The 15376-nt window shown below is 45.2% G+C and overlaps 1 protein-coding gene across 1 annotated transcript; it reads left to right on the top strand.

The window, feature by feature from the left end:
* The first annotated feature begins 2773 nt into the window (after positions 1 to 2773).
* On the top strand, positions 2774 to 13413 carry CLDN11 (claudin 11). The gene is made up of 3 exons (XM_009563455.2): positions 2774 to 3242; positions 5958 to 6122; positions 12198 to 13413. The coding sequence occupies exons 1-3, from the start codon at positions 3017 to 3019 to the stop codon at positions 12428 to 12430; spliced, it is 624 nt and encodes a 207-aa protein (XP_009561750.1). The 5' UTR covers positions 2774 to 3016; the 3' UTR covers positions 12431 to 13413.
* Positions 13414 to 15376: the final 1963 nt, after the last annotated feature.

The raw sequence follows: 15376 nt of genomic DNA, 5'->3' as shown, positions 1-15376 counted from the left end.
AGAGAGAAATGAGCACTGTTAACCAGGATGAAGATGAAACTGGTAATATTTTAATGGGCTCAGTGTTTAGTATGGAAGAAAATCCACGAGCTGTACCACTTCAAAAGGTAACCCTGCTTACTTCTGCATCCCATGTTACATTTTTATGCTGCTGTATTTCCAAGCAAGGGAGAAGCGATCCGGCTGAAAAACCCTGCAAAGAAAAAGTTCAAGGTGAGTCACTTGTATGAGAAAAAGTCGTAGGGTGTTGATAACTCCTCTAAGTGTGACTAATTGGAATGCCTGCTATTTGTCAGAGAAAACAATCCTGATCAAGGAAAAACTGCTTGAGTAGCAGGGTAAAAAGACTGATTTTTAAGGTGTTCACACTGTGTCTGAAATAAATGCATGGGTGTCACTTCCTTTAAGAATATAGCCTTAAGAGCATCCATTTATTTAGCATAGAGCTGATAAGTCATTAATTTCTTATTTTATTGTTCTTGTGAGTCATTGTTCCCTTGTAGCATAGTAACTTGCATTCTCTGAAATACTGGATCGTGTTATTTATAAAGACAGTGACAAAACAGTAAATGTTTCTTGTGCCTATCAACGTCAATGAAATAATTCAAGCTGTGCCCTGCAGGTACCAGATCGAGCACTGTTGAATAGTGCTCATAACACGAGTGTAAAATTCACTTCTTGTCAGTTGAGATGCTGCCTCCTCTTTGTCAAATGCATTTGTGAAGGAAAACGTGGCAGTGTAAGACACTTTAGTGGTTATGGAAACCGTGATTGTAGGAGACAAAGTTACAGGAGTGTGTGTCCACAGCCTGGGAATTCATATCCTGCAGCGTGTTAAAAAGTTGGGGATTTGTGCATTAGGATGTGCCTGCACTGTCACCACATGAAATGCTTCTAATCTCAGCTTTGGGATGGCAAGAGGCTGCAAAATCTTCTGGTACTTTGAAGAAAAACAATCTACTCTGAAGTGTGTTAGAAACGGAAACATCAGCGTCATTTAGGGCATACGTATGGTTTTTAAACTCCAAAGGATGTGTGATGCCAGCTGATAGAGGTTGGGATTAGTTATTCCAAAGTGATTACGTATCCTTATGCCTGGTCCTGACCAAAGAACAGTATTAAGCTACGGACAGTTATACTTGATGCAAGCAGACCAGACGTTTAATTTACAGACCGCTATACATTTCAGTGCAGGAAATGCTTGACTGGAAAAACGCAAACTGAGTCAGCAAAGGGAAGAGGCAGGGACGCGTTCCTCTGTCAGCTCATCTCCTTCCAGTTTCAGGAGGTGACACCTGATCTGCTCAATGCAATTGTGTGGTCCAAGGGGTGGAACAACACTGGTTTCACTCAGGAGATGACGAGTTTATCCCCTGGATAATAAATAAGCAGGAGTAGTGTTTGGGGAAGGGTTAAATCCATCGAGAACCGAAACCTGGAGAAGCTGAAAGTGGTGGCTGGGTGCAAGTAGCAGCTTGCTCCACCTGAAGTGAGTGCAGTAGAAGGATAAGCTGGGTAGAAAGGTGGAATTGCATTGCAGAAATAGAAAAAAAAACCCAACAACAAAACCCAAGGAGTAATTGACAATATAAACCAAATGTGAAAACCACTATTAAATTGCTCTTTATTATAAAAGCTCCTCCTCTAAGATAATTTTCAGCTATTTATGTAGTAGCTCCCGAGTTCAGATGAAGCTTTGACGAAACAAAACCATAGCCTTGTGTTCTTGAATTTTGAATCGTGCCTTTGAATTTTGAATCTAAGGAATATGGGACGAAGCTTAGGATGATCTTGTGCATGTTTTTCACTTTGTTTGCTAAAAAATGGCAAAAAAAGACTGTTAGATGAAGAGCAGGATATATTTCATTCCTGGCACCTTATGCTGCACTGTAGCTTCCAGTATTTCTTTTCACTAACAGCTCTGGGAATGAATCACATTCCTTGTTCCGTGTCCCGTTCCCCCGGCAGTGCAGACAGCTCTCCGCTAGTGGTCTCTCCACGCACGTTTTATGTCTCTCCAGGCACATCTCCAACCTCCCCTTCTCAAAACCAGCAGCACTGGAGGACGCACAATGATGGAATTTCATTAGGGGTGTGTTGGCACCTGGGAACATAGATCTGGGTTTGTGAAAATAGGAAATAAAATTAGGAAAACATCCTCCCTGCCTGTTTCTCCTGATATAGAGCGGGCTGTGAAATGGGTGTTTTTATCTTTTATGTTGACATTGTGAAGTGGCTGTTCCTCGTTCCGTCAAGACTAAAATTTACACCTCTGATAAATTTGAGTGGAAGCTGCTCCTTCTAAACTATAGCATTTAAAAAAATGAAGTAAGATGCTGTTAAACATATTTGAGACTCTCTCAGGGTTAGTTAATAGTTCTGAAAACATGGGCACAGGCAGAAAATGCAGTGGTGTGTGTTTTTGCAGAAAGCATCAGAAAAGACCCAAGGCTGATTTTGTCCATTTACTGCAATTGTGCTGATGGCTTTGATGAAATGATCGATTCCACCTCGTGAGTGCCTCTGTCCACCACATTTCTTGCTCTGCCTTTCCAGGAAGAGGTACTGGTGTGATCGTGTATCTTCAGCTCGAAAACACTGCTTTAATTCTTCTCCCTTGATGTTAAATTTTGAATAGTCAGGCTGTTCGCATTCCAATAAAACAGCCTGTTTTGTTTTTCAAGCATGAGTGGGTGTAATGCTACGTCTCCTCCTCTCCACACCCTCCTCCCCTCTGCCTCTCTTGATGAACTGGCAGAACTTGGGGCTCCCCACTTGCTCCTCCCATGCAATGTGGGGCCGGAGGCAGCTCTGACCCCTCCCAGGGAGATTGCTGCCCAGAGTCAGCCTTCTGCCTGCAGCAGCGCCTGAGCTGGGACCTCATCCGGCCAAACACCATCCCTCCTGCGGGCAGTAGGTCCCAGCAGCCAGGATCTGCAGCAGGGAGCTCGCTGGCCGGCCTTGCTGAACCCCTGCAGGTGCTCTCCTGTCCAGCTCTCCCCACCAAGGGATCGATATGGTGGCCACCTGCCTGCACCTGGCTGGATTTGTCTGCAGTTTCATAGGGTGGATTGGGGTGGTTGTGGCAACGGCCACCAATGACTGGGTGGTGACTTGCGGCTACACCATTACCACCTGCAGGAAAATGGACGAGCTGGGATCCAAGGGGCTGTGGGCAGACTGTGTCATGGCAACGGGTCTCTATCACTGCAAGCCCCTCGTGGACATCCTCATACTGCCAGGTAGGTGTATCCCGTCCTCCCCCTTCCCACCCAGAGGTGAGGAGTGAAGCCTTGCTCTGAGCAGCGCAGGTCCTGCTGCCGTAGGAATCGATGGCGAAGCTCCTTGAGGTCCTTGATGGTCCATTAAATACGCTAAAGAATGGGAATGGTAGCTCTTAACCTAATTATCATTAAATTATATTTGGTTTTAATTGAACCCAGGTATTGTGTTATCTGTGGCTATTAAAGCCCAGTTAATGTTTAATCATTGCTTGCTGTTTCTTTCACATCTTGTATCCAGATTGCATTGCCAAACATATGGTATATTGAGGTGTGATAGAGTACTTTGAGATATAATAGAGTATTCTGAGTTTTGCCTTGAGATGATCATGAACTATCGCAAATGTTAAGGTTTCATGCCTTAAAATGATTTTGAGTATAATGAATCTTTCAGCATCTATTATTGATGCTGCTATAGCTTTTAAGCTTTTGGAAGATTGTCATTAGCCTTGATGGTCTTGTGCTTCCCACATGTTCTAAGGCAAGACAGAACTTTTACATGTCCAACAGATGTAACTGCATTTAACTTGTCTCGTTATTTTCTAATTATATAGTTATTTTCATCTAGTTATTGCAAAGCAAAAACTAAGCATGGTGTTCCATCAGTATTAATACCTCTTTTGGGCTAATTAAACCTGCCAGCGTCTTGTGTGGTCTTGTCCCTGTAAGTTTAGTTAACAATCTTCCCTGTTTCAACCACTGTTAACTCTGCAGTGCTTCTTCACTCTGCTGTGTTTTAGATGGCACTTCCTCTAGCATTCCAGCGATGCATCTTCTGGAGTTGGCAGGGTAGAAATAACCATTCCTTGTTGTTTTCTTTATGTTATATTTGTTTAAGCTGCTGTGAAAATCATTTCACAAGAGTTCAGAAAGATTATTCCCAAATCTCTGTTACAGAGCCTTTTCTGCATCACATGGTGCTTAGCTGTGAATCTCTCAGACGAGTTCCTTTCTTCCTTTCTCTATGTCTACTTGTATTTTAGTAGGTTTACCTTCCGTGTTGCTACTATTGTTCAATATGATGTGGAGCACAAGACAGAGAACAGGCTTGGCCCCCCCCGCAAAATTATTGAATGAAATGTAATAAATAGGTAAAGAGGTCTTTCAGCAGCAGAAAGCAATGCTTCTCTCCAGCAGAAACAAATCACAAACCAAGATGCTGCTGCTTTTGTAACCCATTTGATACCCACAGCTTCCTGTGGGAGAGAAATTTATCCTGGTGCGTCTGACAGGTGTAATATATTTAGAGCCTTTCATTGCCTGATTCAATTCCTTATATGAATGTGTTTGTATGCTTGTTTAATCGGGATCAATTGCACGGAAACCACTCTGGGCATTGCCAGCTCCTTTCTTTAGGGTCCTGTTTTCTGCCCTGAACTCCTCAGGTAACTTTTTGTTGAGTTTCCTCTCGAAAAATCAAGCAAATATTCAATATAGACTGAGTCTGCATTTCCAGGCACAGTAAGATACTCATCCCTCGTGTCTTCTCTGTATGTCAGTGCGACTTGCTTGAGGCCCCTTTTTTTGATGATATTCTATGAGGCATCACAAAACTTTGTGTCTGCATGTGGCAGCTTCATTTTGTTAATAAGAGGGGAGAGAGAGACAGCATAATCACTCTGCTGAGGCTGTCCTGAGAGCTGGTGGATGCTCACCAGGCACTGGAGCAAACCTGACACTTGTTCTTTTCTTTTGCATGCAAGCAATAACCTGCTTTTGTTTATTTTTATATATATTTTATCTTATTATAGGTTCATTTAAAAATATATGACTATATAAAAAAATAGATAAATTATCTATAATTTTTCTTAAAAAATGTATGCTGTTATACATAGACCCTCACTGAGTGGTAGAAACAGCACCTCCCTGCCCAACGTGCCCACAGGCTCTGGCTCCTCTTGTTCCTCACTGCCTTGTGTCATCCCACTGGTTCTGCACAGGGGCAGGAGGAGAGGGGTGGTAACTGCTGGAACACCAGAGGATCTCATGATATCCATAGGGACTCAGGAAGAACGTGGCCCTTGGTTACAGCAAGTCAAGCAACTAAGTACGAGCCATGCCAGCGCTCAGCTTGAGCCATGGGACTCCTCTGAAACCCCTCTACCAGGCTGGGCTCCTGAGATGCAGCATGGGAGTGTAGCTGTCGTTGGTGAACATCCCTCCTCCTCCCAGATCAACAGTCCCCAGATCCTCAGGGTGACTGGTGGTAGCATCTCGTGGACCTGCCTGGTTTTGTAGTGGGTCTTCAACTATGCAGCCTTTCTCTGGGCTCACAGACAGCTGTTCTTTAAGACTTCAAATTCTTATTTAACCAAGAGTCTCTGTGTGAAGATATAGGAAAACTCCTTCCTAGCAGTTTCTCTTACTTTCCCTCACCATATTTCCTAGCTCCATGATTCCTCAGGATCTTGTTAGGAAGAGTTCGTGTATTCCAGGCAGCGTTGTTTGTTCACTGGAAAATTCTGAGCTTGCACATCCTGTGTTCATGAACTAACCACAGTACTGCAGCTTCACTCTCTTACGCCTAATGAAGATTTAATTGTTTCAATAAAGGACTGAACCTGTCTTCCACACTCCGTGCAAGTCTTGAGAGCTAATCAAACAGGAGCCTTTGTCCAAAGGTCTCCTTCTCTTGTGATGAATAATCAAAATCCTCTTTCCTTGCCTTGCCAACAGGGTATGTCCAAGCATGTCGAGCGTTGATGATCGCTGCCTCCGTTCTGGGTCTTCCTGCTATCTTCTTGCTGATAACGGTCTTGCCCTGCATTCGGATGGGCCATGAGCCTGGAGCTGCCAAGTACCGCCGGTCCCAGCTGGGAGGGATCCTCATCATCCTCCTGGGTAAGTCACCCACTGACCCTGTGTGTGTGTGTGGAGCTGGAGGTCGTCTTCTACTTCAGGATGGTGTGGGGCGAGCTGGTTGAACATGTTCACCTAAAAGCATGGTTGTCCAGGCTGGGCTGATCCTGAAGCTCTCCAGCATTGCTGCAGTCTGTGGAGCAAACAAAAGGCATGAACAGGAGTGGGAGGACAAAGACAGGAGGCAGGGAGTGAAGCAGGGAGAAGAGGGGAGGGCTGCAAAACCCTACTGTGCATTGTCTTGTGGAGTCCTTGGGCACAGCCACTGCCTGTGCCGGCAGGAGTGCGATAGCGGTTGCACACAGGCAGCTGCCTGTGGGCACTGGTTTTGCTGGTTGGCTGTGGAAGCGATGCTATTTTTGGAAAAAGGTCTGAATTCCCTAGACGCTTACAGGGAAAGAATAGCCTCCAGATTTCTCTGAGCATTGCAGACACAGCCGGGTCAAAGTAAGCCAAGGTGTGTGAGAGAGAAAGCAGGCAGGTGAGTGGGCACAGCGAGGGAGGGAGCAAGCAGATGACATGGACCTCAGAAGAGGGGTGGCATGTCCCATGGACCTCCCAAGCCCCTCTGGCCAGGCCTGCCCTTGGCCTGCAAGTTCCCCTGGGAATTTCTTCCCGTCCTCAGTGCCTGTGAAGGAGATTGTTTTGAGCAGTGCAGACTGTGGAGCTCATTGTCCCCAGTGCAACACCTGCATGTTCTTGAAGCCTCGTCATCTCAGCAACAGGCTGCAGTGCCTTGTTTTCACCCGTCTGTGCGGCAGAGGAGGAGGGGTGGGGAAAAGTGGCCTCTTTGTGTGGCTCTGCTGGCCGCTGGCAGCCCATGCTGACATCATGCCCGTCGTCTTTCTCCTCCTTATTGTTTTTCAAGTAGGCACTGGATAGAGCTGCAGGCTCAGAGGGACTGTCCTCTGGACACTCCTTCCTTGAAGCGGTCCCTCCTCTGGTGCCTTGGCGGGAAGCAGATAGTACAAGCTGGTACATCTGAAATCTAAGGGACTGAGACTACGGGGCCCTTTCGATGTCTGCGGCGTTTAAGGGCACATTGCCATAGGTAGAATACCTAAAATCAGCTTTTCAGTGCCTGTTTAGGACATGCTGATCATGAACAGTCCCATCAGAGAGTTGTTGGGGTGTAGCCTTCATCCCTGTCCCAAAGCCTTGAGTCAGTTCATTTGGCTTAGCAAAATGAAAGGGAAAAGTGGGTTGTTTTTTTCTGCCTGTGAATGAAATTTCAGTGCTGAAGGAGTTTCCTCTGCCCAGTTTCCCCTGCCCAGAGTGGGAGAGGTCCAGCGAAGTGGCAAACAAATGCGAGTTTTCAGTTCTTGTCAAGAAGAACCGTGCTGTAGGTCAGCCTCCTTCGCGTGGCTGCAGATGTGGAGGCAGGAATATCGCCCTTAAATCTGCTTTGCCAAAGGGCAACAGGATTACAGGACCAGGACATGTGGCAAACAAATTGCAGCCGCAGTATTGGCTAACACCGCGTTAGGACAAGTGAAATCCCATATCTTGCAGCGTCACACCAAGGTTTGGTGTCTCGTGTGCCTCTTTCCTATCCTGGTCCTGCCATGGCATAACACCAGGGAGGACAGGAGATGGAAGAGGGTGGAGGAGAGGACTTGTGGTGTTCCATAAGCCAGGCTCCTCTCTGCCTTAGGACATGGTTTTCGCACTAATTAGGTTCTGTGAGAAAATGAAGTATTTACAAAACATTGGCAGTTGAATGCTCTTTGGGTTAAATTTGGACTTCTTACTGATTTTTACCCCTGTGAATTTTGAAGCATCTGTAGGTGAAGTGATTTGCTCGTGTTGCTGATGTCCTGAATGATCTGGGCTGGGAACAGTGGCCTGATCACAATGTTTTAATCACAATTACAATAATGCTGTTTCTATCAGATCACAAAGAAAGAATAAATACGCTCCTTTTGCTCTTAGGCTTTTTTTTTTTTTTAAACCCACAAAGCAATTCACATTTATTTTTACAACCCCCAAATTTTTCCAGGCTGATCAGCAAGACAGTCCCTTCAGAAGATGAATAATATACAGAGCTTGGAACTTTGACATTATTTAAGCTGATTAATGGTCTGTTATTCGCAAAATGAGATGTTACCATTTCAGAGCATTTAATAAGCAAAAATCAGGCCTCAAAAATCATAATACTGATGTAAAATTAAATATATTCTAGAAGAAATATGCCTTGCTCTGTTCTTATTTGCCCTCTGGCTACCGAACTCTCATCTGTGGTTTTGCCCAACCACATGGGTTCCAGCCTTTTCTTCTAAATGGAAACCAACTCCCAGAGCTCTCTTTAAAAGAAAACAAACCCTAAAACTCTCACTAACATAGCAGAACTAGAGAGCTGAGACGCGATCAGGCAAGCTGACCCGTGGCAGACTTCACTTGTTGCTCAGGGAAGGGATGGCAGTTTGTCATTGAAATTTATTTAAAAAAGAAAACCGGTTGAAACACTGTAGAGAAAAAAAAACAACCAAGCAAAAAAAAAAAAATAAGTTGAAGAGCTGCCAGGAAAACAATGGGCTCAGATATTCCATTGATTTTTCTGTTGCTGATAATAGCAGGCTGCAGAGTTCAACCTGTGTGCGCACCCTCCTATCCTGCCTGCTGATGTATTTATGTCTTTGTTTGATCCTATCTGTCTGAGAGAATTGATTTATTTCCGAAATCAACCATCAGCAGAGGTTTGCTCTGAGCCGGTATGAAAACATTGCACACGTTAGTGTTGATGGAAAAACCCTGTCCCATCCTGTGTTGTTGGTACTAATTCTGGGGACCCCTCGCTGGTAACCAAGCAGGCTTTTTCCTAATGTGGGTGAGGGACTTAAAACACTGGAAAACACAGACAAAAGTACATTAGTTGTTTGGAATTACTACTGCAAAAATGACCCTATTTGCTGTTGTAAACTAAATACAGGATATTAATATTTTTTTCTGGACACTGCATGAGCTTTACTTCTAAAACCATAGATACCAAGATAAAACGATCACCTTGAACACAGAAAAAAATAATAGTGGATATCTATTATTTCAACCAAAAGCTTTGAAAGAGAAATCTGTGTGACTTTGAGTCAGCAGCTCAGAATGATTAAATTTAGCTGTGAATGAGAAGTAGTCTTTCTTCTGCAGAAAGCCTTTAACTTACTGTTAAGGAATTTGGCAGGGACTTACTGTCCCTTGAGTTAGAGTAATTCTGCTCTATCTCCCCCACCTCCCCCACCTTCTGTTCTTCTTGTGTACTTCCATTTGATTAAAATATGCCTGTAATGTAGAATATTAAGAGTTTCAGCTCACCAGATTGATCCACTGCAAGTCCGTAGTCAAAAAGGACTTAGAAATGCTGGGAGCCTGAGATGTGCCCCTGTGGGTTCTCAGTGGTCTGAGAGAACAAGGAGAACCATCCCATCTATTACTGAGGTGACTCTTGCAGGTAGCAGCAGTGGAGTTTACAGACCTGCCTGCTTTAGCTGCAAAAAGCAGGGAAGCTTTCCAGTATGTGCGTGTCCTCAAAGGAGCCCGTTTTTCCATACAACATAGTTGGTCTAATAGCAAATATTCCTTCTGTTTGCAGACTTTTTTTTTTTACCTTACTGCTACGCTATATTGACTGCAGCAGCTCCACTATCTGAAGACGTTTATATTTAGGGAGAGGAAAAGGGTCTCTCAGCATCAGCACAAAAGAGAAGGAGTAATAATTTCTGTTCAAAAGAGTTTGTGGTGCAGATGGGTTTTTTAATACCTGAAATTTGCCCTAAAATGCCTTTCCAATTCCTTTGGGTTTCTTGGCAGATCAACTTTTTTTTTTTCAGCCTTTCTCTGTGAAACAGCTAGACCAAAATTTTGGTTCACCCAGAAATGTTGCGATTGCAGACCAACCTTTTCACATCTTCTCAGAGGATTTGCATCCCGATTGAATCTCTGCAGAGCTATGAAATCCAGTCCTGTTTCTGGATGTTCCTCTTGCTGAGCAATGGGGTCACTGGTACCTGCCAGCAGCTGGTACCCTCCGAAGACAGAGAGGTCAAACTAACCCGTGCAAAGTCCTTGGCTTGTGTTTCTCAGCTTTCTAGTATTGTCAGCATTAAAATAAGGTAATTTTACATGTAGTTCATCCACACGCACAAGAGATGTTATTGTGTTAGTGGCCCTGAGAGCTCTTCTCACCCCAGCGCAAGTGTTTTCTTCAGTCCTGTATTTTGGGGGAGGGTCTGGATAGATAAGGCTCTTATAGTCTATGGACATAAATATATATATATACACACATATTTACTGCTGACAGAAGAAGAAAAGATGATTGTGTCTTTTCGGACAACAAAGAAGCTTTTTTTCTGGAGCCCATTAGAATGCTTTGTGGATTCCCAACTGATACATTTTTGTTTTAAAGCGTTAGAAGCTTATGAGCTGTTCTCAGGACTGATCCACATGCAGGAGAAATGCTGTTCTCCCCTCCCTCCCTTCTGCAAAAATTCCTTCCAAAGCCACAGGGTCCTTGCTTTGAGGAGGCCCAAAATTATTACTGGCTTTATTAGCATCCTTCAAATGTTCTTCTCTTTTCCATAAGAAAATATTTTCTTTCACAATAGCTGCAGCTCTTGAGGATGGGTTTTCTGCTGTACCGGCCAGGAGCTATGGTTTGTTCTCCTCTTTAGCTAAACAATTTTATTTTTAATCTCATCCCTTTTTTTTCCCCTCTTGCAACCTTAACTTTTTGACACTGCCTCCCAGATACCTTTTAACGCGGTCGGTGGAAATCTGTAACGCTGCCACAGTCCTATTATTGTTTTGCTCTGATTCTCTGATAGCCACAAGGATGGAGTCCTGCACAGCTTGTCCTGGAGGCAAGTAAATATTGACAGATTAATTCTTCTCAGATGTACAGGCCATAAAGGAGTATTGTTTTAGGAGCTGCTTCTGTGAGGTGATTAACACCATCAACTCCTGTTGCCCTCAGTGCACGTGGGGACTTTGCAGGATGGAGGTACCATCCTGGAGGGTGACCTTGTGTGGCACAAGGAAAATGCAGAGCACATGTTTCTGCCCTGCTTGGAGCAAACCATGCGTGTGTGCTTGGAGCGAGCCATGTGTCTACGCTGCACACTGAAACACTGTGATCCGTAGCCTGACTGTCTGCAAAGTGCTGCATTTGAACACGCTCTGCTGTCCTGAGGGTATCTACTTCACTTGTCGCTTGCCAAGCAGTCCTTGCAGCACTGTGTCAACCTTCCTGTCGTTTGTGGAAAAAAAAAATATGGCATTTCAAGCAAAATTTTAAGTCCCCAGTCATTTTTTGACCCATAGCAGACTGTAGGTAAAAATTCTGTTTTCCCTTCCGATGAGGTCCCATTTCTATGCAATTCAATAAGTTTCTGGAGAGCCTTGCTGGGTTTGTCTCCCATCATTTGGATTAGAGAAATTTTCCATAGGGATGTGGACCCTGTTTTCCAGAGCTGTGAGGCATTTTCTTTTCAGTAAAAAAACTCCAGCATTGAGCAGAGCAACTGCAGTGATGCAGATTGACGTGGGCAGAGGATGTAGCATGTGAGTTCATGCAGAAATAGTGATTTAAACCAGTTGTCTCTGGCCCACTGATTTTGCTGTGTCACCAGTGCATGCAGCTTTTGTGGGTTTTGCTTCATATCTAATTTATTCCTAATTCTGCAGCTCTCCAGAGCAGCAGTTCCAGGGTTGACTTTCATCTTTCCCTCTTAAAGATATTTCTAGGGAACAAATCTGTTTCCCTTGTAATAAATATATCAGATTTTGTCACGCAGCAGTTGCTTTTTCGTTTGTTGGTGCCTGAGAGAGATGGCTGTTTTCTCTTAATCTCTCTCCTCATGAAGCTCCCATCCTGCCTCCTGCTCAGAGATCTCTTGGACCAAGCCCTGATGCTGATTCTCCTGGGTCCCACCATGGGACTGCAAGGGAGGAAGGATGGGCTTCCCCTTTGTCCCCTGTCCCTCAGAGCCTTACCTCCCCTTTGACATGCTTTATGTCCTCACAGAGGGGACATAACTTGACTCACCCTTCCTTTCTGTCTCTCCCCAGCCATGTGCGGCGTTGTTGCTACCATCTGGTTTCCAGTGTGTGCCCACCGTGAGACCACCATTATGAGCTTTGGCTACTCTTTGTACACGGGCTGGATTGGCTCTGCCCTCTGCCTCTTTGGTGGCTGCGTCATCGTCTGCTGCTCAGGAGATGCCCAAACGTTCGGTGAAAACCGTTTCTACTACGCCTCGGGATCCAGCTCCCCTACCCACGCGAAGAGCGCTCACGTGTAAGCGTCCTGGGGACGTCCCACGGCTGCTGTCACATGCTTTTGGCTGGTGGGTTTGTGTGCCCTGGGTTTGCTTCTACTGACACACACCGCTGTCAGGCTCCCAGGGGAAGATTTAGAAAAGCAGCACAAATGTCTGGTAGTTCGAAGCGTTATTCTCCCCATCTGTTCCCCCCTTCTCTAGAAAGAAAGCTCCAGCCAGCCCTACCTCTTGGTCCTCCCCGTTTTCTCCTGACCACCCACCCCATCTTCTCGCAGTCAGGATGACTCAGATGGTTTGGGGTTGTCATGTGGGTTTTAAGGGTTTTTATTTTATTTTCTAGCTCCCCTGATTTATAGGAGAGTTTAAAGCAATAAAACAGAAATAAGAGAGATACTTTCCCATTGTTAGAAGGACTCTGGCAGCTTCTGCCACCACCTCGCTATTTGCTTTCCCCTGTTCAAGGTCACTGCTTTGAAACGGTTTGGGCGAGAGGGTAGGGAGGAAGGCTGTGCTCTCCAACTGGGCAAATGTTTCTCTTTTGGAACAAGAGTAGGGGAATTTTTTTCTGCCTTTCTCTGTAAATACTTTTGTATGATTTTGATCATTTTAGTAACAGTTTTTTCCCTCCCCCCCACAGTCATCAGTATGAAGGAAACAGAACGCAAAGGTCCTAATGGTAGATAACAGTGCCTTTTTATATAGTTTAAATGACTTTGGGGGCTCTCATCCCCGCACTCTGGTTTGGTTTCTTTTTTTTTTTTTTTTTTTCCTTTGTACAGATCAGTTACTAAAAAAGTATTTTTGCATTTTTTTTTAAAATCCTTACTTTCTTCCTCTAAATTTGTGTTCTGTCTTGCATCATTAAAAAGTAGCACATTTTAACACAGATTATAATGTACCTGTTACAGTACAATTCTGGTGAATACTGATGATGCCTTTGTACTTTCAGTGAAATACTGTACAATAAATAACAGAGTACCTGCAACCACTGCTTCTTTTTTTTCCATCCTTCCTGTGTGTTTCCATAGCTTTTCCATGACAGAGGTTCCCCAATGATTTTGAAGGTTGATTTTTTTTTTCTTTTTAATATCAGTTCAGGATGAAAGATTCTGCTCTGCTGTGGAATTCAGTGGGTCTTTTGGGTTTTTTTTTTTGGGAATATTTAAAATATGAGTAATCTTCCTGTGTGCTACCGACCACTGTCTTATCCTTTCATTCTTTCAATGTCCCTGATAGCAGATTGCACCGTTCGTACTGACTCATGGTGCTTTTTATACCAGGGAAACTTAGAAACCCACTGAGGTGTTGAAGATATACCCCCAGCACTGCCTGGTCATGCTGACATTGAGAAGTCATGTTGCTGGAAGCACTCTCAACTGAAATAAGAGTCCGATCCGGGGTCATCGCTCTGATTAAAACCGTGTAAGATCAAGATCTAACTCTGTCCTTACCAGAGGCTGTAGCAATTTAATTACACTGATACAAAATCCCATCTGTTCCTGGAAATGTTAACTCGGTACAAATAATTCATGTAAGCCAGGCTTCAGGAGCAGGAAAAGAGGAATAGCTGATGTTCAGGCATGGGCAAAGTGAAAAGCCTGGGTGTTGTGTGTAGGAGAAGGGGAGACTGAGCAAGCAGAGGAGAGGATCAGCCAAATCGCTTGGTGTGGTGGAAAAGAATTTGAAAACAAGGCTGCTACTCAAGCCTTGGTGGGCTGGGGACTGTCCTTTGATCTTCGACTGCTTCAGTCAGAGAACTCAAACTGGGCAACACCGACATGGGCAAAGATGCTGCAGCTCCCACCCCTCGCCTCCTCCGTGTGGGGAGCTGAGGATGGAGCATTTAGAAGGAGTGTAGAAGAAGGATGACCAAGCATGTAAAAGAGGTGAAAAAGGAGGATGGCTGTGCTCCATGGCGACTCTTTGCCCGCATGAGCGAGAGACAGGCAGCAGCTCTAGCATCTGCCATTAGTACTGGGAAGTCTTGAACGCGTCTCTGTTGTGCGGGCTATGCATTGCTGCCGTCCTATACAATGTACCCGAGGCGGGCAGCGGCGCGGGGCCATCGGCAGGACACTTGTGCCCATTACGTCACAGGCAGGGCACAGGCAGTTGTTGTATGCGCTGGAGAGCCACTATAAGTGCTGCCATTGATGTGCGGGTGCCACGGGCGATGGGGTGGCGCACAGACGTGCCAGCTTGTGCAGGCTGCCCGGGGATTGTGGATTGTGTGAAACGAATGGCGGTTTTCACCGTTAACCCCAAGGCCGATGGCAGTGTGGGAGACCTCCAAGCAGAAAGCTGCTGGAACGTTGCCCTGCAAATGGCCCTGGAGCAAACCAGGAGCAAAAAGCATCAGTCTGAGATGCTTGAAGGTGGGTTTTTTGGGCAAGGTGTTGGTGCTGCTAGAGGGACCCAGGCAGCGGTTGACAACCTGATGAGGAATGAGCCCTGCAAGGCATGATTTAGGGGTTTAGTTTTGCTGCCCACACCCTCGGGCTGCATCTGGGCATCTTCAGGCAGATGGGGCTGGAAAGCCTCGGCAGGGGCTGGCGCTGAGGCTCTGCTTACCCTTCCCACTGTGACGGGTTGCTGGTGGCTGATCCCAAATCCAACCCTTCAAAGGCCAATGGCAAGCTGCTCAGGAAGGAAAAAGCTTTATTTCAGGGAAGAGAAGAAAAAAAACAAAGTAAAACAACCTTGCAGAAGCTGCAGGGAAAACAGACGTCTGCAACTGTGGGGCGCGAGGAGATGGGGCCAAGAATGGGACAGGATATTAGTGCTGGCACTGCAGAAGGGAAGTGCTCAGAGGAAACACAAAGAACGTTAAACTTTTCTGGTTTTTAAAGGATCAAAGCTCAAATACCTGCTTTGCACCCTCCCAAAACACTCTGCTCCCCTGCGGGGTCCTCCTAGGCTGGGTTGGCCATAGCACTGTCGGCTCTTGAAGGCTTTTGGTGCTCATTT

This window comes from Cuculus canorus, chromosome 9 (genome assembly GCF_017976375.1).
Source record: "Cuculus canorus isolate bCucCan1 chromosome 9, bCucCan1.pri, whole genome shotgun sequence".
NCBI lineage: Eukaryota > Metazoa > Chordata > Aves > Cuculiformes > Cuculidae > Cuculus > Cuculus canorus.
This window is presented reverse-complemented; position numbering and strand designations above follow the sequence as displayed.

Bases quoted from the DNA above. Each gene is read 5' to 3' on its own strand.
- CLDN11 (XM_009563455.2), top strand. From the start codon at position 3,017: ATGGTGGCCACCTGCCTGCACCTGGCTGGATTTGTCTGCAGTTTCATA. The intron at 3,243-5,957 runs GTAGGTGTATCC...CCTTGCCAACAG, and splicing joins GGACATCCTCATACTGCCAG to GGTATGTCCAAGCATGTCGA. The intron at 6,123-12,197 runs GTAAGTCACCCA...GTCTCTCCCCAG, and splicing joins GATCCTCATCATCCTCCTGG to CCATGTGCGGCGTTGTTGCT.